The sequence below is a fragment of the Ambystoma mexicanum genome, chromosome 10, assembly GCF_040938575.1.
Source record: "Ambystoma mexicanum isolate Mex_15411 chromosome 10, UKY_AmexF1_1, whole genome shotgun sequence".
NCBI lineage: Eukaryota > Metazoa > Chordata > Amphibia > Caudata > Ambystomatidae > Ambystoma > Ambystoma mexicanum.
The window spans coordinates 68122534-68148617 of record NC_090932.1 but is presented as its reverse complement, the minus strand read 5'-3'; the positions used below and the strand labels follow the sequence as shown (position 1 = coordinate 68148617).

Sequence of the window (26084 nt, the reverse complement as noted above, 5' to 3'; positions counted from 1 at the left end):
AGTCACATCAACCTTTTTGTTAGAGTAGCAAGCATTTTTTCATCATCTCTTTGAAACATAAAATAACAATGTTGACAAATCCAGTTTTTGTAAGTTTGTCTAGCTTTTTTAGTGCCAATAATAAAACATGACTTTTCACCACTGAATTTCTTAATTGTGCTTATATTTCTTTAACACATGCATCAAAGGTGTCGAAATGCTTCCTTATTCTTTTCTGCACTTTAGTCATATGCCTATAGTTTGGAAAATCTTCAAAGAATGTATCAGTAATATATGGATGCAGAGCAGGGACGTCATTTAGGGGTCGCCAGGGGTCGCAACTGCGACCTCTGAGGTCTCCCTTGCGACCTCTGTGGTCACCCTTGCGACCTCTAGGAAAAAAAAGAAAAAAAACGTGTTTTTTTTTTTGTGTAATTCAAGCTCATGGGCTGTGGCCAGCACCATGTGGCTCTTTATTTCTGGAGTGGCTGGCTTTCTTGTTAAAGCCCTTTAAAAAAAAAGAAGAAAAAAAGAAAAGGAGTACCACAAGTCTAACACTTTCAGCACTGACCCTAAATAAGAAAGATTAGGAATACCAAATAATGTGTCTTTCTGTAATTTTATACAATAATTGCTAGACTCATTAAAGGTTTATTTCAGGCACACTTCAGGAGGTGAGTCACTGATTTGTCTGTTCTTAAACGCCTCAACTCAGCTTTTCAACCTTCTGAGGTCGATAAAAGAGTACCAACATAGGTTGGGTGATATTGGCTGTATATTTTCTCTATATAAAGCGCTTAAGCGTAAGTGCTATATAATAACACATCATTATCATTTGGTTATGGACGTCTGCTTGTATTAACAGTAATTTGGTAATATGGGCCTATACACACTGATCTTAACCATACATATGGCGATCCATTCTTGTATGAAATGTACATCACATTATAGTGATATCGTAACCATTTTTTTTGTAGTGTACAATGCTATGTGATAGCACTTCCTGTTTTGTCAACAGGTGAAAGGTCGCATTCCATCGCATTCCGCGATATCACTTCGGGGTGGAGTCAAATGACATCACTTCTTGTGATGTCACCAAGGGGTCAAGGGTCGTGTGATGTCACTTCCGCTACCCCTGGCATTTTGGTGAAATGACGTCCCTGATGCAGAGTATCGCAATTAAAAGTGTACCATTTCCAGGCAGATGTCGCCTGTTTACACTCCTCTGCAGTACTTTTGTTAAGTTTTTTTATAGGTTTGTGTCATCACATTTAACTCTAGAACCATTGGGATTTACCACCAAATTGATTGGCCCCGCCCCTGAAGTAACATCTATCCCACTGTCAAACTTACATGTGACGTGTGCGTGCATGTGACGTGTGCCAGAGTGTATTGTGAAGTGCTTTATGTTATCTTTTCTACTCCAAGCAGTAAGCACTGCATACTGTGCTTTGCTATTTTCTACCCTCTGCCAATGACCTCAGCTGGAGCGTGTACTTCCTCTGGGTTGTCACGCACATTCTGTGCCCTCGTCCTTGGTCATATCCATTTAATTTAGTGTGCCGATTGAGCCTAACAAGTATAGCTCTTCCATGTAGTTCTGCTGAACTGCGTTTACCAGCACCACTCGGTCCTTAAGAACACATAAGCGGTGCACCAATGCAGGCCCATTTGCAAGGGCGGTTAATTCTGGTTTATGGCCGGAGTGCGGTCTGTGCATCCAGACATCCTGTACTGCATTATTTTGTTCGCCCCTGCTTCTTAGAACCATGGTACACAGCCAGAATATTCACAAAACCATTCATAGGCTGCGTGCCTCTTCCCTGGCATGCTGTGCGACTATTTCATCTAACTATAAAAAGAAACAGGCTGATCTTCTGAAACCATGTAGCCTATTGATCAACGCTACCCATGTGGGGTCCTGTGCACCAGCTCTTGATTTAATGAACTTGCATGTTACACCTCTCGCACTTTGTTCTGTTTTATCTGGAGATAGACCTCATTGTGCTCTTATCAATGCCCAGCCCCCAAGAACGCAACACCCTAATAGATCTCTGGGAGTAACTCTATACTCAACGCCCAGCAATAACAGAGGGGTAGCTAAAAAACCTTCATCTAGCCTCGTGCGGTACAACCCCACAGTCCTTTCGCCTGCCTATACAGACCCCGGCAGGTACGCCCTGCAGTCAGTCCCGCTGCGCCTCTCTCTTCATAATACACGATCCTTGATGCCCCATGGGGCTGAAGTCCCGGACTTACTCCTGGATAACACACCAGATGCTCTGATTGTCATTTAATCTTGGCTTTACAAAGCAACACCCACTAGTGTCACTCTTGCCCTCAAGCCTGACTACCTGTTCGCCCCTGCTGATCATTCAGGTCAAAGAGGAGGGGGTGTCACTGTTTTCTTCAACAAAAACCTTAATTGTCATGTCATTACACATGACTCACCAGAAGACTGCGAAAGCCTGTTGACCAAAATACAAATTAATGAAAATACTTCCCTTACCATCGTTGCGATCGACCAACCTCCCAGAGAGATGTCTTTATTTGAGGAGCAGTTCATTAATCTTCTCAATAACATCTCCAAACCTTGCTCCCCTGTGATTGTTCTTGGGAATTTCAAACTTTGGGCCAATGATCCTCATGAAAAACTCACAGTATCTCTTCTTGACCCTCTGGGTACCATTGGTTTCACACAAATGGTCAGTGTGCCCACTCACATAGGTGGTCACACCTTGGATTGGATTCTCACCCACCATTTTCTGCCCGTAACATCACGGTAACACCATGCAGATCACCTTCTTGTAGGTACCACAATCAACCTTCCATCTGCCTTCTAAGACGCAATGCTGGACAAAGACTTCTTAAATCCACTAGGAACACCAAAAACATTACAGCTCAGAAACTATCGGACTGCTTTGTTGCCAAGCTTTCCCCCCCCCTGATTCCTTCTCTGACTCTGATGACCTTGCTAGCCATTTTACCACTACTATAATCAAGGCCATTAACCAACCTTGCCCTTGAAAAATTAAGTTAGTTAAACCGGAAGTAAACAGAAATCCCTGATTTAGCGAAGACATCCTGCACCGGAGACACATTAAAAGATCTGCTGAAAGGGAATGGCGAAAGCACCCCTCTCCCCATAATCGCCAATCATATAAAAATGCAGCCAAACTATTCAAAGCAGCAATCATCGAGGCAAAATCTGCTAGTTTCAGCAGTAGAATTGACTCAGCCAAATCAAGCTCTAAGGAGCTCTTTTCACTCCTCAAAGAATTTTAGGGAAAAAACAATTGTAAACCAGCACCCGCTAAAGATGCTACTTGGTGCGAATTGATTCATGAGAAATTCTCCTCCAAAATCTCTGGCCATGAACAAGCTAGTCTAGCCAAACAGCTCTCTTTCGCCACAGACACGACCATGTCACCTTGCTCCCAATGCCCCTGCCATTAAAAACTCAAAATCTTTTGCTCAATTCGAATTTAGACAATGCTCTGGAGCTCAAATCTCAAAGATCGTGGGCGATCTCAAACCCCTGCTTGCCAAGGAGATAGCTGTCCTTTCAACATCTTTAAGGACTGCATGTCGGTCCTGCTTCTGTGGGTCACCAAACTGGTCAACACATACTTCACGGAAGGTAGTGTTCATACATCACTCAAACAAGCCTGTATCACTCCGCTTCTGACAAAAAGTAATCTTGACCCCTATATTCCCAAACACTACCGGCCCATGACTAACGCTCCCTTTCTGCTCAAAATCTTAGACCGGGTGGCCTACTTGCAATTTAAAGAATTTCTGGAACGCAACAACATCCTTAACCCATGCAGTCTGGATTCAGAGCCAAGCATGGCATGGAAACTGCCATGCCGGATCTCAAACCTAATCTGGCCAGTATTACCGATCATGGTCATCCTGCCCTTCTGATGATCTTGGATCTCTCAGCGGCATTCGACCTGGTCGACAACACCTTACTTGTGACCAGGCTACAGAGTCACGTGCCCTGCACAGATTCCTCTACTGGATGGATCGCCTCCTTTCTTGGACCTAGGTCTGCCAGAGTGGCTGTTGATGGCATTTGCTCTACAGCCTCGGCAATCACCTTAGGGGCTCCACAGGGGTCCTGTATCTCCCACTCCCTGTTTAACCTCTATGTTACGCTCCTGCTTGCCCTCCTTTATGACCTGGGTGCCTGGTATACCAACTACACTTATGACACCCAGGTCATCCTGGAACTGTCAGGCATTTATGCCCAAAATGCCCTTGAGATCAATTTAATCTATGATGCCATCCAGATTTGGATGATGGCAAATTCACTTGCCTTCCACACAGGCAAAATAGAGCTCCTGATCATGGCTTCCCCCCAGCAGTGGTCGAAGTGTACGAAAAGAAGTAGTGGAACTATGTTCCCTGCTGGCCTGCCCCTACTCCCCACAAACCCCCTTGCCACAACCCCTCCCACACACAATACACCCCACCCCCAAACACTTGCAGCTGCTGTTAAGGGAACGTTCAGTGCAGTGCACTGAAAGTGAAGGTTTCAACTTCTTCCTACACTTTTATTTTAAAACAAAACCATTCTGGAACGGTTTCTTTTTAAAATAAAAGTATAGGAGCTGTACAAGGTAATTTAAAAAAGTATAGGAGCACCGCTCCTGACCGCTCCCGCTCACTTCGACCACTGCCCCCAAGTGACTCAAAAAACTACACCCTGACTACAAATTCATTACCATTGCGGCCAGTACAATGTCCGTTGCCAGCAGTGTAAAGGCCCTCGGGGTCACTCTTGACGCTGAGCTCTCCATGAAACCCCATGTGGCACATGTCCATGCTTCCTGTGGCTACATCACCAAACTTCTCAACTATATTCACCCCTACATCTCCTTCAGCAACCTCTCCCTTCTGGCCGCCGCCCTTGTGAATTCCCACTTAGACTATTGTAATCGTCCAATATTACTGGGCACATCACAGGCCAATATCAAAGCATTGCAGACCGTTCAAAATGGAGCTGTTGGGGCCATTCATGGTCTGTCTCAGAGTGACCATGTCTCCAAGGCAAGCAGAGGGCTCTACTGGCTACCTGTTCATCATTGTGTGACACACAAACCTCTTACCCTGACCCACAAATGCCAGAACCGTGAAGCACCTCAATATCTCATTGACCGCCTCAAGGTGTCCTGCCCCAGTCGTGTCCTTCGGTCTCAAGATCAGGCACTGCTGGTGCAGCTTAGATCCAAGCTGACCAAATACGGGGAACCATCTGCGATATTCAGGCTCCTGCAGCCTGGAAAAAGCTTCCCACTGCCCTTAAATTAACACAATCTACCAAAGACTTAAAAAAATTGATCAAGATGTATTTGTTCAATCTTAAACCAGGTTAAGTCTTCTTGTCCTCCTAGCCTGACTCGCCCCGACCCCCTTACTGACGTGTTGTCTGTCTTGTCTCTGTTCTTTGTGTGCCATGAGGCACACGGGTGAGTGGCGCTCTATAAAAATGACAATAAATAAATACAAATAAATTAACATGTTATGGTCACTCCAATCAGTTTTACAAATTGTAACATGTTCACAAACAGTATAAAGATTTTTTTACTAAGAAAGATAGCGTCCAAGATTGAACTGGACTGACCCCTATGCCACGTGGGTCACATAGGGATATCCATAGTGACATTCCCATTCAAAATGTATAGTCCAAACAATGACATAAAAGCAACCCAGAGCTTCCCATTCTAATTTTGTCAAATTTTACAGGTGCGTCCTTACTGAAGGTTAAGTGGCTAACCAAGTTTTACATGGGGCAGCAAAAAGCATTCAAATCACCAGCCACAATAAGAAACCCATTATTTATTTATTTATTTATTTATTTATTTATTTATTTAATTACATTATTTTGTTTATTTAGGTACTTGGTTTAATAATCAAATCTCTTTATCATTAAGAAACATCATTAATCACAAAACAAGTTCTGTCGCTCAGGTAGCGCTAGGGACTAAAGAAAACAAAACAATTTTATTGCTTGTCATGGCAGGGCAATTTCCCATTAGATTTAACATTAGTTCAGGGCCCTGGCCATTTCATGGCTACTTACACAATCCCCCTAACTCCAACGGACCATTCCTTCTGCCGACATTAACTTACAATCCCTTGGAGGCCAATCAGTCCTTTGACCCTCCAAAGTTTCGAATACAGTTTTTAGGAATGCTAGAAGTGCCAGTGTCAAAGATAGTTTTTTGCCCAAAGTCAGCAGGTTCCACCAAGCCACAGAGTCCAATGTTCTGAACTCTAAAAATAATTTTCCCAGTATAGCGATCATCTCTTAAGGCTTGGCATTGTACAACTAGATGACAAAGAGTTTCTTTATTTCGGCCACATAGGCGACACGAGAAGTTCTGGTCTGTTTGCGGCTTCCCGACCTCCGTGATTTCCTTTATTGGAAGTAAATTTAGTCGGAAGAGCATGAATTGACAACGAAGCTTGCCACATGGAAATTTAATCAGGTAGGCTGGAAGACTACACGTGGACCTTACTTCTGGAATAGGCTTACCGTAAGTGTTGCATTTATTCTTCGCTTCCAAGGAGGTGATCCAATCAAGGTCCATCAACTTGTGTTTCACTAAAGTAGGATTTTTTAGCAAGTCATCTTGGCTGGCATTTACGCTCGACAAGTGAGAAGTGCAGATTGTACTCCATTGATCTAGTAGGGGCTCCATTTTTACAGCTAGGGCTTTTTCCAGCACAGCAAAGCCCCCTTCTCCATCAGCCCTAAGGCACTTGCTGAGAAATGCCAGGCACTTCCATATCACAACCATATAAAGTGAGTTCAGGCCAAGCTGTCCTCTTATCACCTGTACCGGTGTAGATTTAGGTAGAGAGAGAACGTGCCTCCAAAATAACCCTTCAAGGCGTGGCCAAAGATTGTAAGATAATGCCAACAGCGCTTCCAACCCATAGGTCAGAATTGGCATTACCTTTTTGCACTAAAAGTTAATCACTGGTAGCATTGTGAATTTCCAATATCGAAACAGAATCGATCCAGCCTGTGCCGCCAGGTTCTTCGTCTTGCTGTCCAGGCTTTTCTCTTGGAAAACATCAGATTCGCTGTTGCTGAGACTCACCCCGAGATATGTCATGGATGCAACCTCTTTAATGTTTTCACCTCTCAGAAACCAGGCTTTGCGGTTGTTTTTCCTTCCCGACCTGCTACCCAACGTCAGTATTCTCCTTTTGTTCACGTTGATCTTTAGACCATTGGCTTCAATGTATAGATCTAATGCATTAAGTTGGCACTGCAAACCAACCTGGGTCTGGTCCATCATGATGAAATCGTCCGCATAGAGCAATCTATTCACAGGTTCGCCTGCCAGAGTTGGTGAAAAGCATCTTATATTTAAGAACGCCATACTAATGTCAGAAATGAACAAGTTGAAAATTGCAGGTGCCAACCTGCACCCCTGCTTGAGTCCATTTTCTGCGTAGATGGGTTCGGACAGGTTTCCTAAGTTGTCCAGTCTGACTGAGATGGAGGTATTAGTATGCAATGCCTTTATCGATGCCAATATTTTCATAGGGCATTCCCAACGCTCCAGCTTGGACCACAGGATACCTCTGTCCACTGAATCAATGGCTTGGGGTGAGATCAATCGATGTCAGATAAATTTTACTCATTTTCTTGGCCTTCGCCCTCATCTTCAGCAAATTGATTAGGAACAGGTTTCGTCACAAACCCTGCTTGCCAGATGTCTCAGTGATTTGATGACCCACTCAAATCTGTCAGGTTTTTTAAAATAACTGCTGCAAAAAGTTTTTCTATAACATCCAAAAGGCCGATAGGCCTGTAATTCCCCGGGTCCGATCTATCGCCCTTTTTAAAGATCGGCACAATGATTGAATGTGTCCATGAAGTAGGTATTCTCTTAGTTTTCTTGATTTATTGGAATAATTCTGCAATAAAGTAGGCCCATTTTTCCGGATGACTCTTTAACATTTAGTTCGAAATGCCAACTGGTTGTGCCACCCTAGATTTACTAGGCGATTTTTTTTATCAAGGTCAGGATTTCTTCTTTGACTATATTCAATGCCCATTCTTCCTGGGGTTCGGTAGTTTGCATCTGATCATCGATTTCAGAAGCTGCATACAGCGATTTGAAGTGGGTATGCCCAACTTCCGCTGCTACTGCATTAGCAAATGAAGACTGCTGAGGGTTATGCATAGCATTGAATAGTTTCCATACCTCAGCAGTGTTCTTTGATACAATGAGCTTCAGCATTTTATCTGCATCTCTATGTAGCAGCAGATGTTTATGCGCGATAAGCCCGTTTTTAAAGGTTTGCTTCAGCTTTTTAATTACTTTTTTTGTTTTGGGCGATCTGCTTTTCCTCAGCTGTCTTACTTGTCCCTTTAGGAGTAATTTCCTAGTAGCCATTCTGCATCACAACAATGGGCCTCATTATAAGTTTGCTGGTCCGGTGACAACGGTATTGGTAAGCTTGCCGGTACCGTTGTTACCAAACCGGCAAACTTCGATTCTGCGATCCAGTGCCCTTCTGGTCAGACCTGGCAGGCGGAAAGGCACCCGCTCGCAGACCCTGACGGTAGCACCGGCACCATTCTGGACGGTGCCGGTGCTACCATCCTCCCCATTCCCATTGAATCATATGGGGCACAATGGGAATGGGGAGTAATAATTACCGGCACCTGGCAATGGGCAATTACCGGGTCCAACGGGGCTGGAATGCCCTGGTAATTGCTCATTGCCGGGTGCCGGTAATTTCACAACTCCGGCGGAAGCCGTGCTGGTAAAACCGGCACGGCTACCGCCAAAGTCGTAATGAGGCCCAATATCTTCTCTTAAATGCCACCTTTAACCCCCTAGATTTTCTTTCCGAAAATGCATATAGGACTGTTGTGTATTCCACTGGTTGGCTTCGAGAGTCAGACTGATCACTAACTGAATCCCCTTAAAGGCTGTTGTCATGTTCATTATATTCTCAGGGAGAATTTTTAGTACAGAAAGGCCTGCATTTGTGGCAATGTTCTGACACATTTGGCTGAGCTTAACCCTGGTCCATTGCCCAGAAGTAATCCTTAAGATATTATGGTCGCTGTAGTTTGTCTCCACAACCTCCATAGAAATTCATTTTTCATATACAAAGTCAGTGGCAAAAATATTGTCTAGGATCTTGACAGATCCTAAGAAACCCATTAGAAAAAGCACTCAACCCATCCCTTATAATAACTGTTAGCTGACCCAATGAGTCATTTAGGTTGCACAACTCCTTATGCCATAATATATTAATAATCAGCATATGATTGCACTGAGAACCAATGGACATTTTTAAAGAGGTGATCTAAGCTCTGCTGATATTGTCACATTCATTCATAACAGTAATAGCTTGGCACATATTTACTGCAGTAATAGTGTAACTACTGATGCATGGTACTGTCTTTCTCTTCCTAGAAATCCTACTGAGCAACAATCCCTATTGTCTGTCTACATAATTAATGGTTTTACATATATATATAATGAGTGTATTTGATACAGAATATGATCCACCTACATACGATATATGTGTTCAGTAAACTTTAGCCCATTTTTGAGAAAGGCCTGGGTGGCTGAAACACATGTCAACATACATGGGAGCTTAATCAACTCATAAATAAAATGAAAATCATGAAAACATAGCCCTTAAGAGATTCTTTGGGTGCATGGCGCAATCTAAGAGTACAACTAATTTCAAAACCAATATCAAATTTAAGGAAAGGGGGTGCCTTACAGTACTCTGCAGATGCGACGGACATAACTCTTTCAGGATTACGAGATCTATGTCGCAGGGAGATAGCCCTCATACCCAATGTCCCTCATTAGGACCCTGGCGTTAACCAATGGCGCTATTGGTGCCATGGTTAACGCCGGTAACTTACCGAATCCGCCATGGTGAAATGGGGAATTACCACCCCATTTCAATTTTGGTGGGGCGGAAATTCCCCATTTACCATTGGCCCATAGGGCTCAATGGGAATGGGGAAGGCGGTAATTACGGTACCGCAAAATGCGGTACCGTAATCAGCTTCAAGGTCCCTTTGCGGGTCCCTACCTTAACGGCTGGTACAGACCAGCTGTTAAGATCGGGACCCGGAAAGGAACCTCGTAATCAGGCGTTAAGGGATTACCGGTACCGGTACCCTTACCGGTACCGGTAATCCCTTAACTCCAGGGTCGTAATGAGGGCCATTCCTTTTAAACAGGTAGTGTGTCATCACGTTAGCAGACCGTGCAGAAACAATGTGCCACAAGCAAAGATCCAACAGTACTCTACTTTACTCCTTGAAAGGAAATGTGAAAGTATAACTAAGCAAACTATGGTGGCATTTCTTTTCATGGGGGTCACATTCTTAGGTTGTCTCTTCATCCGTGCAGGGTCAACATACAAGTAATGGGTGAACCTCAGAAAGATTTTAAAATTAAAATAACTAGTAAAAACGGTAGGGAAAGTTGGAAGGGGACACAACAGTAGAGGTACATGGGTCCCACGATTAAAAAATGATATTACACAGATCAAATAAAAAACTGTAGTGTAGAGTCAGAGAGAAAGAAGCACAATGAATAGATCACTGATGAAAAGACAGGGATTAGAGCACTTCAGTCTACTGGACTGATTTTAATTAACTGAGGATGCAGTTAATCAAGATATATTTTCATATCTAATCATTTGTGCAGTGAAAGCGCTATGGATTCTGTAGCAGTGATAACAAATGTGATTGGTTGTTAATCTTTTGTTATTGATTCATGCAGGCCCTACTCAAGCATCAGCGTTGAATGCTACCACAGTGACCCTAGCCCACATAGTTGCAACCACCGTGGCAATGATGTCAGACAACAGGACCACAAGCGCTTCCCAGTCAATGCCCACTGCAGGGTCTGCTACATTGGCTGGCAATGGGCCAGGGAGTGTGCCAGTGTCATCCACTCAGCCAAGTGCAACCCAGACTAATACAGCAACACCAGCGGGGGCATCTTTCAAAACACCCAATGCCACACAAGCTGCCATGCAATCAAACGCTTCTGCAGGATCCGCGGCATCCCCCTTGGGCGCATCTCCCGTGGAAATGGCAGCAGATGCCAGCAACACAAGCGGGACAGGAACAACTGCGAAGGATTCAACAACAGGGATGCCCATATCTGTGCCAGTTGCTCCATCCAATGAGAGCACCGTATCACCAGGTATGATGTCTCTGGGCGGCATGTGGTAATCACTGTAGATATCTATGATACCAACTGTAATATAATATACATATACTTAAGTGAAAAGTATGTCCTTATCATCCTCTTGTGACCACAGCTGTAACAGCACAACTGTTTGATAATAATATAACCCTGCAGTGCTGGCTTTTCAGCTTCATCTCCTCAGGGGCATTCTACCTTTCCTCACCTTCCCCCAGAAGCTCAATGTCTGTAGAGCCCTGGATCTCTATAGGCTTCACTATTGCAATAGCCTCTTCCTCAATCTTCCTCTTTCCTCCCTTTGCCCCCTCCAACTAAACCAGAATAGGACATCCAAGGCATCTTGTTGGCCTCAAGGACAGGTCAAACACTTCTCCAAGCAGAGAGTGGGAGGTAGAACCCTCTCCTCAGCTGGCGCCTCCCTCTGGAACAGCCCCCACCCTCAGACTTGAACCGAATATTCTTAAGTTCCGGAAACTTCTCAAGACTTTCCTTTTCTCCTCTTCTTTCCCTTTCCCCCTCCCTTGCTAAACTCTAGATCTGCCACTGGACTGGGGTCTGTTACCATCAGAATCATACAAGGCCCAGACCACGCCCCCACCAGTCCCCACCAGCATCCTCTGCCAGCACTTGCACTTGTACTCCCCTTCCCGGACTATCGCGACTTAGTCCACCTTTCCACTGCACTCCTCCCCCCTCCTTCCCTTAGCACTTGCTGCCTAGGCACAAATTGCACTTGCCCGCCCTCACCCGTGGGGGCACCCCATTTCTGCACATCTCCTTCTGCTCCCTCCCCCTTGCACTTATCTCCTTGTTCGTGCACTTGCATGGCAGGATTGTCTTGTGGCACCTTGAAACACCTGTGTCTAGGCGCCATACAAATGTCCAATAAAAATAAAATCACAACTGTGCTATTAGATTCTAATCCACTAATTGTGAAATCAGTGAAAACACACGTATGCTTGCGTACCTGTCTGATTTTATTATATATTGATATGCTATAATTTGTTAGATTTCAATAAAAATTGCTTTAACGCATCAGGTAGAAAAGAATCGGAGAGGGGAGGAATCAGGGAACATTCACAGCTAAACCCAAAGAAACAGTCCATATCATGGCAGAACGAGTTGAAGAAGAGAGAAGAGGAGGTCAGAGAAGATAAGGTGAATGATAGACTTGGGATATTCACAGCTAACCCCAAAGGTGCAGTCAATATCATGGCAGAACAGAGTGAAGAAGAGAGAGGAGGAGTTCCAAGAAGAGAAAGAGAAGGGTGGTCTTGGGACATTCAGAGTTAAACCCAAAGGTGCAGTCCATATCAGGGCAAAATAGGTTGAAGACGAGAGAGGTTGAGTTTCCAGAGGAGAAGGAGAAGGCGGTCTTGGGACCTTCACAGCTAAACCCAAAAGTGCAGTACCTATGGTGGCAGAACAGGGTGAAGAGGAGAGAGGAGGAGTTCCGAGAAGAGAAGGAGAATGTGGTCTTGGGGCATCCCCAGCTACACCTAAAGGTGCAGTCCATACCATGGCAGAACAGGGTGAAGAAGAGAGTGGAGGAGTTCCAAGAAGAGACAGCCAAGGGTGGTCTTGGGACATTCACACCTAACCCCAAAGGTCTAGTACATATCATGGCAGGACGGGGTGAAGAAGAGACCGGAGGAGTTCCGAGAAGAGAAGGAGAAGGCAGTCTTGGGACATTCACAGATGAACCCAAAGGTGCAGCCCATACCATGGCAGAAAAGGGTGAAGAGGAGAGAGGAGGAGATCCAAGAACAGGAGGAGAAGGCGGTCCTGGGACATTCACAGATAAACCCAATGGTGCAGTACCTATTATGGCAGAACGCGTTGAAGAAGAGAGGGGAGGAGGTCACAGAAGAGAGGGAGTCTAAACTCTTGACATTTTAAGGCAAAACCCAATAGTGCAGAAAGAAGTGCAAAAAAAGGGGAGGAGGTCAGAGAAGAGATGAAGGTTAGTATTGGGATAGTCACAGGTAAACCTACAGGCCACATTCCAGATCCTGGCCTATAGCAGGGAGGAACCAGAGGAATAGAACAGATTAGAGAAGGAGGGGGTAATCAGTTGGCTCATTGATGGCTGAAGTATCAAAAATAAGTAAGTGAGTTCTAAACACAGCAGCATTTGCCAGACCTAACTCCGCTCCTTCAAAATAACACACAATATTATGATGATTTTAAACGTGCGATTAATACTAAAATGACATGTGGAATCATTACAAGAGTTTTGTCTTCTCTATTCTCCAGCATTGGATCTTTCATGGATTCACATGCTCTTGAATATTCCCTTTCATCAGGGTGGGAATCTGAGGTAACATTAAAGCAGCTTACCTTTACATTTGTAAACTGCTTGTCACTTTAGTGCGCTATTAGATTCATTTTAGGTCATACTGCTCACAGTCATTTAAACAGTTCCCCTTATCTCCACCCCTGGTGGCCATCTTCAGATTCGTTACTGCACCTTAAGTGTTGGGAGCCCATGGACATTCTCTCTTCTATAAATTCGATATACTTTGTCTATGTTTGTTAGTTTTTTCCATCAAATCTTTCAGTTTGGTGCCACATCGCTTCACGCCCATGCCAGTGAAGTTTCAGCCCATTTCATTGCTTCTGAAGTTCCAATCTTCCATCTGAGGCCTTCATGAGTCAGTGGAGATGACAGACACAAGGAAAAAAAAAGCATATTCAAGGCCAGCTCAGCTTGTAACCAGAAGAACGCTTACATTGAGGAGCTTCATGAAAAGTATCTTTGCTGTCTGTACCCGGACCTTGAGTTGACCAACTGTACCATCTGCCAGTCATTCTCATCCAAACCACAAGGACCACCAGCAGAGGTTAGTGGCCTGGTTGAATGAAAGAACTGGGGCCTCTGACTTGGTCTCGGTCCATAGATATGCCTCTCCCTGGCACAGCAGACCCCTAAAGCACACTCCTTCATCGAAGAGGTTGATGTGCCATGAAGAGTCTTCCCATGGGACGAAGGCAAAAAGGGGACACAGATCAAATGCTCGGGCTGCCCCCTCATCGACATTTCCATCTACGCCTGAGGTCATATTGTTGACCACTTTGGCACTTAGAATGCCTTTGTCGGCAGTTTCATTGTCCAAGCACTCTTCAGAAAAGCGACACTTGTCCATGACTACAGCTCCTCCTTCTACACCATTGTCATTGACAACCCTGTTAACGAGGAGAGGAAATTACTGACAGGCCCATTGGTTAGGACTCACCCTCGAAAACTAGTAATGCATGATAGCTGCACCATGTGAGGACAGGGTGCAGGATTCACATACTCCAGCAAGCTTCAATAATCAGGACTCAGTAAATTGGCAAAGGGAAGTCTGTTTAATGATACATACATCAGCTGATGGAAAACCGCAGCATCACGAACACCTGCCTCACCCCGACTTCCTTGAACTTTAGTCAAACAGCCTCTTTTATGGGCAAAATCCGTCATCATTGACGTCTAATTCTACGAAAATCATCATGCAATATAATTGGTTGGGAAAGGTAACTTAAGTATAGGTGCTATATCTGGATATGGAAATAACGCAAGTGGATTGGATAACTCTTATCGGGTGGGCATCTACGCCCTTCCCTCTACAACACACGTGATTGACGTCACTACAAGTACAACGTTTCATTGGTTACAGTGTCTATAGGACCCTAGATTATATGGACCCTTGTGATTGGGCAAGTTACACCCCTAAACATAAATCTCCAATTTAATTAGCAGCATGCAGAGTAGACACCCAAGTGCCTAGTGTCCCACGATTCACCCTTCCTCCCTTTCATCAATCAGTGTTTTAGGGCTATGTGTCAATTAGTTGAATGGGTATGGCCTTGGATCTGTAGTCTCTTATCAGGAAAAGTTAGGGCACCCTCGGGTTCTGGATGACATCAGGCGGTGGTACATCTTTGTGCCTGTCTGGTCACGTGCTGGTCCACCGTGAATCTGCTTCAGTTTCCAACCTTTTGTGCATTTAACTCTGTGTGCGCTTGGCCACCTACATGTGCCTCTCTTATCATGACCTTCACGCGCGGGCTGGTATTCTCAGTAGTTGGAGTCTCGTGAGCTCATGCTCGCCTCCCCTTCTCTGGTTGACCTCGATCTCCCGGCATAAGCCTCTCTTTGTTGAGTTTCGATTCCGCTCCTTCTCTGGTCTTTGCTGGGTTTCGAAACTCGGCCAGTCAGGCCTTTGGCCGCCTGGGTACATATCTGCTTTCACAAAATGGAGTCGCATGTGTACATTGTGCAGTATTGAGGTAGATATATGGTTGGCGCTTGCCGCTCTATTCTTCTACTAAGCATTGCAGGCAGTATCGATTTCTTAGCATCTTGCGTTTCAAGCTTATTTACACACATTCAACAGGGCGGTTGCTTCCATCTTGTCTCATGGCACCATTCTCTTACGTTTTAACAGTGTCTCTCCCCTGCATCCTTTATCATTATCCTTGCAGTTACTAGTACTGGCATACGTGCCTTCAGAAGCCAATTCCGTTTGTTCTCGGGGCTGCTCGGGCCCTTGGTTTATTTTCATTGGCCTTCCATTAAGGCTTTAGGGGTCTCCTCGTGGACCGTGTGCAGGTATGCCTCACTTCGCATCAGTGGCTGCTAAGGCTGTGGGATAGAGTACCGTGCTGCCCAGGGTTGTCGCGTTATGGCTGATTCAACCGGTACTGATCTCCTTACGTACAAGGGGCAGAGTTTCAGTGCGGCTCTCTGTTGGTTCATTTGCTCCTCATACTTCACGTACCATGGCGAGTACCTTACTGGCAACTCGCAATGAGGGGCAGGGGTGCAGGTCATATCTGGGACCTCCTCTAAACTCCCCCCTCTGGTCGGTTCATCGACCACTTCTGCTTCCTCCTTTATATTCAGTTTCTTTGATTCCACAGATTCTTGCTCATCGTCTCCTGGGTTTACACAAGAAGGCGTGAAAGTATGCAATTTTGGTGTCCATATCTTTATCACCCCTTTCAAGCTTCCTGCTGTTCTCACATGCTCATCTTTGTTCCAGGTCATCAACTGGCATTGTCCATTTGGACTGCAGTAATTCCATTTGCCTTCGTACCTTCTTCGCTTCTTGGGATAAGTGAATTTTGTTCCTTCTGGTGCAAATTCACTGGCCTTCACAAAGTCCTTTATTCCCTCATCTGTCAGGTCTCTGGGATTCCAGCCAGGCACAATCATGATTTTCATCCCAATGGCCTTCTTTGCCATTTTCTGGCATTGTGTGATGATTATCTTAATTACACAGAATCCTAGCAGAACCATTGCTAGCAAGGGTCCCAGAAACTTGAATATATCAGCCATCCATTGTGGGACCCATGAGAATAGGTTCCCAAACCAGCTCTCGTCGTCCATTTCATCTGTCTCCTCGGTCATCTGGTTTTTCAGGGTTGTTAACATGTCTATGGCCTCTGTGAGGGTTCCATTTTCTTTGCCGTGTGATGGTGTAAAAGTGCAACATGATTCTCCAATTTTTGCGCAAACACCTCCATCCATTGCAGTGATCATGTCAAGCACATATCTGTTCTGGAGGGTCATCAGTCTGACTGCTCTCAGTTCTTCCTTGATTGCGTTGAACCCTTTTATGGTGGTATTGATGGTCTGCAGTAACTCCCATCTCGTTATCTGCAATCACTTGGTATTTGCACCAACTTGGATGTGCGGCAAAAGTATTGTTGTAAATACGGATGAAGTTAGGCTAAACAGCCTGTGTTCGTAGGGAATGGCATAAAATGCGTCCTCTGATTTGGCGGTGAAGTAATTCTCTCTCTTCATTCTTGACATTAGTTCCACAGATCTCCTTTTCCTCAGGTGAGCATCTGCTTTCGGGAAACTGTTGAAATTCAGTTCATTTTTTGGGATCACTAGTGCAGGAACGTGGACCTTCACCAGTGTGCATATGCCTCCCCAGTTCCTCGGTAGTCTTATGTAGGCTTTGGATCCACATGACCAATAGGGGTGCAAACTGCTGACTCAAAAATTGCGATTCCTACCTGCTTGCAGCCTGCTGTTTGAAGCCATTAATCTTTGAAGCCCCAACGCTGCTTTGAGCTCGCTTCCTGGAGGAGGCGGAGCGCGGTCACGATCATGTGACTCATCACGTGATTCATTCTGGGCTTTTATTCGAGGGCAATCCACCCTTGCGGCGTTAAGCCCGCTGCGGGGACAAGGGCGCTGCTGTTTGGGCTGTTTGGCTGGTCGGCTGGGCACGAAAAAATACGGGAAACACCCCGCGGAAGTCACGTGCAGGTGGGTCACTTATTTTAAAAATCACTTGTACATCTGGGGGATATCCCAAAGCTAAACAAGTCATATGACCAAAGGAAAAAGAGTCGCTAGGATCAGCCCGGATAAACAAGCTAACATCACCTGTTGTTATTTTGCTGGGGTATGGAGACTGTTGGGGCTTGACCCCTTTGATCCCACCTTGCGAAACAATTAAAAATTTGGATTTAAAGCTATAAGGGAAGGGAGACTGCTGGGGTTCGACCCTTTTGATCCCGAACCCTGCAAAAACTGATATAACCTGACAACATCAGGGGACAGGATACTTACAGCCCCATTTGAAGGTTTGATATCAGTGTTCCAAACTAACATACATACGATCTTCAAATACCTAATGGCAGAAGTAGGGTTAGCAACTAGATTGGGTGACCACCCTCTACCAAACAACCATATAGATGATTTAATATTATCCGAAGACAAGGATACCGATTCGGTGCTAGTTAAGGAAAGCATGACTCCGAATCATGGAACAAAAGATTATTATCAAGGAGTAGTACTCAGTCCATTCATGATAGAAGTTAAGATCGGCAATCAAACAGGGACGGAGCAGCTACAGGAAGACATACAATTAAACTCAGAGAGCAATGAGGCCAACCCACCCAGGAACAATTTCATATTCCATCAACTTGACAATACGATTGAAACGGATGAATCACCTCAGCCTCAGGAAAGTTTAGCTGATGCAAAGCAGACTAAGGAGGTTCTGGCCCTTATGGCAAATGAAACATCCGACAAAAACAATCATGACTTAGAAGCTACAAGGGAAACTGACCTTTCAAAGGAAGATGTGTCAGAGAAGCCATTACCTGTACTAGAGATAAGATCAAAAACAGTAGAAGAAAATATTCCTAAGGCAAAGGATTTAATTCAACTATCTGAGGAGATTCCCGGGTTAGAACCCAACACTACGGTGGAAGATTTAGTAAAAACAGCGAAAGGAACCTTTAATGGAACGAAAGGTAAAACAATAACCCCTAAACCAATCAGAATGGACTTTATAAGATATACAGACCTAGAAAAAACAATATGGAAACCCAGGACCCTATCCTCAGGGGATGCTCAAGACATAAATAATCATTGTTTTGGGAAACAATCCTTACTAAACTGGGGGACAGGCATTTCCGGGAATGTACCCAAAAGGAAATCAACTCATAAAAACATCACGGCAAACGAAATCCCTGACGCTGTTATGCTGAAAAACTCAACCGTAATAGATAAAGAGCCACAGACTGTAGAGACGGCCGCTCAAACCGTGAAAGGGGAAACTAAAAAACAGTTAATACAAACAGACAATGACCAAGACTCAAACTTGACCACGCTACCATCAATGACAGAAGCACCTCAGAAAGAAAGGGAGATGACCAATAAACCTAAGACAGGGGGAGAAAAGTGTGAAAAGGGTGACTTCCTGATGATTACAACAATGGCAGCGATCCTGGCCCCTTATATGAAACTACACAAAGATGCTACGGATAATCTGAAGGACCACACTACATTGCTAGCAATGGTTCATTCTAAGACAATCTTTATTGAAGGATTCATATCGCCCATCCAAAAAAATATGCAGAATGTTGAGCAAAGAATCTCCGATATGTTACACACTATCCTAGAACCAATTATGAAAGAGAAGGAAAACCGATGGAAAGATCCTAGGAGAGATTCTCTAGGTGGTTCGGACTGCTCCGTTTTTCAATCAAAAGAATTAGCAAAATTGAAACCACAAATTGAAGAAAATGCAAATGAAGAGCATTTGAAAGAACGTACTGAAAATATGATTGAAAAAGGGACCTTAGAAGAGCCAAGCATTCATGTCGAATGTCCAATCCCAACTCCGAGGATAGGAGAAACAACTAAAGATACAATGGACACAATAAAAGGAAAGGAAAAAAATAAAGAAAATAATGAACTGGTGCCAAATACCTCAAAAATCCCTGTGGAAAACGAAACTCAAAGAGAAGCCACGGCGAATAACGATCAGAAAGTAAAACAAATCACAAAGAAAGGACAACACACACCTCAAAAAGCCTTAGACCTCGCGCAGCACGAAAAAGATATTGATGCATCAAAAATAGATAAGCAGAACTCAAAATTATGTGAAATCTTTAAAAAAAAGGACGTAATACAGATGGAAGGTATCACTGTGTCGCAACGAAAGGAACAAATTGCTATGAATGACAAGAAAGCGAAAACTATTCAACCATCAAAGATACTCAAAAAAACAAAAAATCAACCGCTGCGGAGGGTATGTAAATCAAATAAAAGCAAATCATTCTTCAAATGTCTGAGTACACCAAAGGAAGCAGCAACTATTGTAGTAAATCGAAACATTGGTAGCCATACGCAAACAAGTACGAGTCTAAAGAACAAAGAAGCAGTAGAAACGGATGACTCCGATCAGGAGTTAATGGATATGTCCACTTATTCCATCTCGGATGACAACGTTTCAACTGATAGTGACTCAGAAGAAGAGGAAATTGAAATAATTAATGAACAAGCACAGACGGAACAACAAAGAGGAGTTAAACTAATGTTGGATGACAAGAGGATAATGGGGGAAAATGCAAACAAAGCTGAAACAACAAAAAAAGGAAAATAATATAGTCAAGCCCGAAATTGTTAGCAAGAAAAAATTAAAGATAACGATGACGGGAAGCTCAAACATACCAGTTAAAAGTCCAACAAGAAACCTGGAAAGTCAAAATATAAACAGCCCCTTACCTATTTTGGAGTTCAAGGAATACACCACAGAAGAAAGTGAGCAGAACAGTGGAACTGTTGATTTCCGGACTAGTCCCTTGAGACTGCCGAATCGCAGGTAACCCAACCTCAAGATGGAGAACAGGAGAGATGGGTATGGTTGGCCAACCTAGCAGCAGGAAAAATGAAGACACGATAGAGCCGGAAAGTAACACAAAAGGAAACATGGTCCCTTATTTCCTGAAATACAAGGGGATTCAACCACCTTCTAACAAAAAATGAATTTGAAAAAGAGATGCCAGATGTACTATGCCTGCAGGAAACGTGGTTGAGAGAAATTCCCCTGATCGAAGGCTATTCAGTAAATATAAATCCAGCAAAAAAAGGAGAAAAAGGAAGACCAATGGCGGGTCTGCTAATAGCGATAAAAAAAGAACTAAATTGGAATGTGATTCATTCTTGGAACTTGACTCCATATATTCAAATCTTAGTCCTGGAAACACCGTCGCTCCTCGACGATCAACACCACCAACACGTTGTGCTGATGAATATATACTGGGTGCCAGGAGCTAAAGGAAACAAATCCCTTCCAAGGGACGTAGCAGAGGTAATTGATGATCTGAAAGCTAAATGGCATGACCCATGGATAATATTGGTGGGCGACCTTAATTGCACCTGCCTGGACGAAAACAATAAAGTACTCGAAGACGTACCAAAAATGGCTACAACCAAACACAAAAGAGGGGTCAATTGGAGGCCCACGTTACAATCTAGAGATTGCACAATCCTAAATGGAGTCACGTTAGGCGACATCCCAGGGAAACCGACGTGGCGAGGGCTGAAATCCAAAGCCATCTTAGATTACGTGACAGTTTCAACTAATATGTCAATGTTTATTCAAAAACTTGAGGTGCAACCGACCAAGGCTAGTGACCACAATGCTATCAAACTTACTTGTTCTAGTTTTTTTCCTAAGAACGTAAATGAAATATATCGATTCAAGATAGAAATGAATACTGGGAGAACTCGAGTTAAAATGAATCCAGCAAAATTACCAACGCTGAATGACAACTTGACATCCACCCTAAATGATTTGTAACTGCAGCTACCTCTGCAAACCATCGATTATGTTCCTCTGCTAAAAATCTTCCATACTAGAATTAAACCTGGGTCTACAAAACCAATAATGTCACATCGACATATATTCGATCAAGCCGTGGTCGACAAAAAAACGACTATGAGGAAACAGCTAAAATCACTGAAAGACTTGAATGAGGTAAATAAAATTGATAAAGTACGAGAAATAAAACAAACCTTCAGAAATTGGAGAAAGTTGCACAAAAAAACAATGTCAAACCATGACTCCCAGGCAATGTTAAGAACAATATGTGAGAGAAATACAGCAGAGACGTGGGCTTTAATAAATAATAAAGAGACTTTGCAAGATGCTATAATAACAAATCCAGTCACAGAGAAACAATGGCAGTTATACTACAAACAACAACAGCCAGCTCTAAAACCTCTTATAAATGATCGGATTATACCAAAAAGGGAAGAAAGTTTGCTGACCATAGACAGTGAGACATTAGAAGACATGATTAAAAAACTAAAGAACTCTAGAGCACCGGGGCCAGACGGCCTGACTAACGAAGGTCTGAAAAAGGACCCAGTGGAATGGGCTAAAATCCTACATCAACTGTTTAAATATATCTTGGCTTCGGGGAAACTACCGACTTCTTGGAAGACGAGTATTGTGGTGCCAATCTTTAAAAAGGGCCTAAGAACAGTCCCAGAAAATTACAGGCCAATTGCCCTTCTAGATGTGGCTGGAAAAATCTTTGCCTCAATTCTTTTAAAATCTTTGACAAATTGGGCAACTCAAACAGGCCATAAGGACGAATGGCAATCTGGGTTTGTAAAAGGACAAGGCACTCCATTAAACATCTTTATTCTAAATCTGTTGAAAGCTCGAACCATGACCAACAAAGAGGCGAAATTCTATATAGCTTTTGTTGACCTATCAAAGGCTTTTGATGCAGTTGATCGAGAGAGGATGTGGAGGAAATTAAAAAAATTGAATTGTCCAGAAATTATACTTTATAACATAAAGGAATTACACTCGAAGACCTCAATTAAAGTGAAACTAAATAAAGCCGGCCTGTTATCGGACACAATTCCTACGACCATTGGGCTTAAGCAAGGATGCCCCTTGGCTCCAGAATTATATCAACTATATTCCTCAGATATGGAAAAAGCCTTTGCAGATATAAGGTCCTTCCCAGCAAAACTTGCTAATATAGCAATTGGACGATTGATCTATGCAGACGACATAGTGATAATCGATCAGACTCCTGTAGGTCTTCAACATCAACTAAAAGCATTAGAAACATATGTAGCCAAAAACAAAATGACCATCAATCCAGAAAAATCTAGGATTTTGACGTTCTCTAATACCAAAAAGAAGAAACATATAAACTCACCCCAATGGTATTTATCCAATAAAAAGATAACGGAAGTAACAGCTATTACATACCTGGGGGTTTGTATCAATACCAACAGATATGAAGCCCCGAGATGTCAGGGCTTAAAAAACAAACTTGGAAACCTAATAGGCCAAGCTAAGATTCTACTGGCGCGATTCTGTAGATTCTCCATGAAACCGCTGATAGACTTCTATCGTGCAAAAGTAGTGGCAATCCTAACCTATGGATCAGAAACCTCACTCTTATTGGACAACAAAATATGGTCACGGCTAGAAGGCAAGTTCTGGAGATCTATTTTGGGATTGCCAAAATCCTTCCCAATTCAATTAATTAGAAGAGAGCTGGCACTATCCTCTCTGAAAGTCATCGTGGAGTGGAAGATATTGTCTTTCTACAGAAGATGCCTAGAACCGGCAACAAAGGGGGGATTTGCGGCCATAAAAAAAATGGAGGAGAGGTTGGAAACAATATTGACTGAATGGGCCAAAATATACCAGATGATCCTTCTTAATTTAAATGAGACGGAAGAATCCTTCTTAAAGAATCCAGATCAAGTGAAAAAAAAATGTACACTAGAGATTGGATTGATACACTGGACGAGCTCACTAAATATCGAGGCTATGAAGAATTCTGGCCAGTCCCGTGAAAACTGAATATACTACCCAAATACCTAACTCTTTTCCCCAATTGGTTCTTGAGGCAAGGCTTCTTAAAGCTGCGTTTGAATCTTTGGCCAAGTAGAACCAATCATTATAGAAAAAGAGAGAGAGATGAACCAAAGAACTGTAGATTATGTAAAAATGTATTAAAAGTTGAATCATTGAAACATCTGCTGCTGGAATGTCCTACTGTGAGAGGTGAACGACAGATGTACTTAGGTAATATCTGGCAAGAATATAGATTCAAGGACATTGATCTTTGGTGGTCATACCTGCTGGAAAGAGATAAGATCTCAAACAATCTTGCGGTCATAAAATTTATCCAGTTCATCTTTGAAAAAATTGAGGGACAAGACGAACCTCTTGGAACAGTGAAAAGGACCTAAAATCAAGCAGACTTTTGCAGTGTTAAATACTAAGCAACATAAAAGAAAAGAAAGAGAAATGAAATAAGAAACAGGCCTTTTTATAAATGTTTATTAATATTTTAGTATATCTGTAGAACAGAAGTTTGGGAAAATGCTATTCTTGTTGTCTTTGGTTATTTTTATTCAATTATTTTTTAAAATGTTTTTTAAGCTTTCTTTACGATTGAATTAACATCTCGTCTTGATTTTGTATAGTTGTACTTGCTTCTTTTCTACTCTTTTTATTGACATTTTCGTATCTTTTATGTTGTTTTCTGCTCCTTGTTCGGTAAAAATAGCTAAAGGTTTTCTTGTGTAAACCAAAGAGCTACAATAAAAAAGAAATAAAAATAAATAGTGGTCCATCAGGACTGCGGCCCCTTGCGACATCCCTGGGGCTTCGTATATTTGTCCGCAGTTTTGATTCTCCCCCTTTTTCCTTGTGCCATTACTTCTAAAGCATAGTTTCGGGTTTTCCAAGGGTACTATTTGCAGGGGGCCTCCTCTGTCTTCGACCCATGTTAACAGCTTTACCAATTTTGGCCATAGTGGTTTACATAGCCTTTCAGAGTTCTCTATGGCTTCTTGGCAGGCTCCAAGGACCATCCAAGCTCGGCAGATTACAACTCCTTCTTCCAACCGTCGGGGGAAACAACTGATCCCCAGATCTGCATTTGGCCTCGGTTCTTCCATATTTGCGCTTCTTCTGCCATTTTCCCTTGGACGTTCAGTCTTGAGTTTATTTCCCACCTTATTCCTAATCCTTTGATGTCAGGGTTCTCATATCTAATCACGTGATTCTTGGTGTGTGCCCTGTTTCTTGTTTTGATGTCCTGGACATATCCGTCTTCATCAGGGTAGTCCTTTTCGTTGGCCCATATCAATGGTGCGTCTCTCCCCATGAATTGTCCTCTGGTGTTACACATGTGACATGCAGTGTGCTGTGGGGACATCTATTTCTACAGCCACAAAGATTTTGGACTTGCCCATGGTGTACGGCAGGAGTGCACAGACGAAACATTCTCCTTCTGATTGCCTTCGTCCAACTTCCTTCATGTGCTGGTACCATATGTTGTTTCCAAGATGGGCCGTGCTGTCCAAGTTATCGTTTAACTCGTTATCGGTTTCATATGGACTTCTCTTGATCCTAAGCGTTTTTCTGTGTTTGGCTATCACTATGTCTCTGAATGCGTCAGTACTGCTCTTTCGTTTAGGCCGACTCTCGGGTGTTATCCTTTGAGTGGCAGGTTTCATTTCCTGCCCTACAGTAATAGGGGGAGGTTTTGCGCTTCTTTTCCTTCCCTCCTGCATATTTTTGTAGACCTCCTCCCACCACATGTGACTTATCATCCTTCCAACACGTGGCTGTGTCGTAGGCTCGGTAGTTACTTCTGGCGCTGGAGCTGGCGTACTTGCTATCACAGTTGTGGTGGTTGTCTTGCTCAGCTCCTCATGTAGCTTCTTTGCTCTACGTATGAGTGGAAACACATACTCAACTACCGCATGTGTTTTCTCAGTGAGTTCTTTCGTTGCTTCCTCTGTTCTATTGAGTGCTTTTGCTATTTCACGTCGGTTCGGTTTTTCATGTTGCCCCCTGCTTTCTGGAGCTGCTTGTTCCACAGGTGATTTCGCTCTTTCAGTTGGTTTGGCCTGCGGTTTCGTAGCCATTGCAACTTGCCCTTGTGCGTGTGCACTCAGTGTATGGGTGCGTGCCGTGGACAGTGCTATGTTATCATTCATTCCGTGCTGACCCTGTCTCCAGCCTTTCTCACCATTCATTACTTCAAGTGTACACGTATTACTGCTAATTACATTCAACTGTTAATCGTTTGCTTTATCATCAGTTTTTCTTGGAACAGGGATGACAATATAAGGTCTGGGTGCTTTTGTGGGCCCTAGATGTTCATTACCTGGTGGATGCACAGATATTGGGACGCTTCGAGCACCAATAGAAAATGCAGTTCTAATAGTTAACGATAAAAATACTACAATAATCACAATGCACATACATATGACAGCCTTGAAAGACAGCTTGCAGCATCTCCTTCCAGGAAACCGGGGGTGCCCTTCCACTGGCGGTATGACAAGGTTACTGTTTTGGGCCCCCTTTTCAACCAAGTCCATAGTCAATAGTTTATTTTTCTCCTTATTCTGATCTCGTCACTCAAAAGTTCAGTAAACACTAAAGTGACAAGTGCAGTTCAGTGTCCCCCCTCTTGCAGTGATTATGATGAAAAGTCTCTGAGTATGGAGTACAGTTCCCTTGCCAGACTATGGAAAAAGGTTAGACTATCATTTTCAGCACATCATAATTATCCTGTATTTGTATG

General features: G+C 43.4%; 1 protein-coding gene across 7 annotated transcripts in view; it reads left to right on the top strand.

Annotated features, from left to right (window-relative positions):
• LOC138491156 (mucin-2-like) overlaps positions 1–26084 on the top strand; it is a 595603-nt gene that overhangs the window by 418925 nt on the left and 150594 nt on the right. For all 7 annotated transcript variants that reach the window (XM_069617519.1, XM_069617516.1, XM_069617520.1 and 4 more), the window contains one exon: positions 10773–11201. In XM_069617519.1, coding sequence (XP_069473620.1) covers positions 10773–11201 — 429 coding nt within the window. The remainder of the gene's footprint in view (positions 1–10772; positions 11202–26084) is intronic.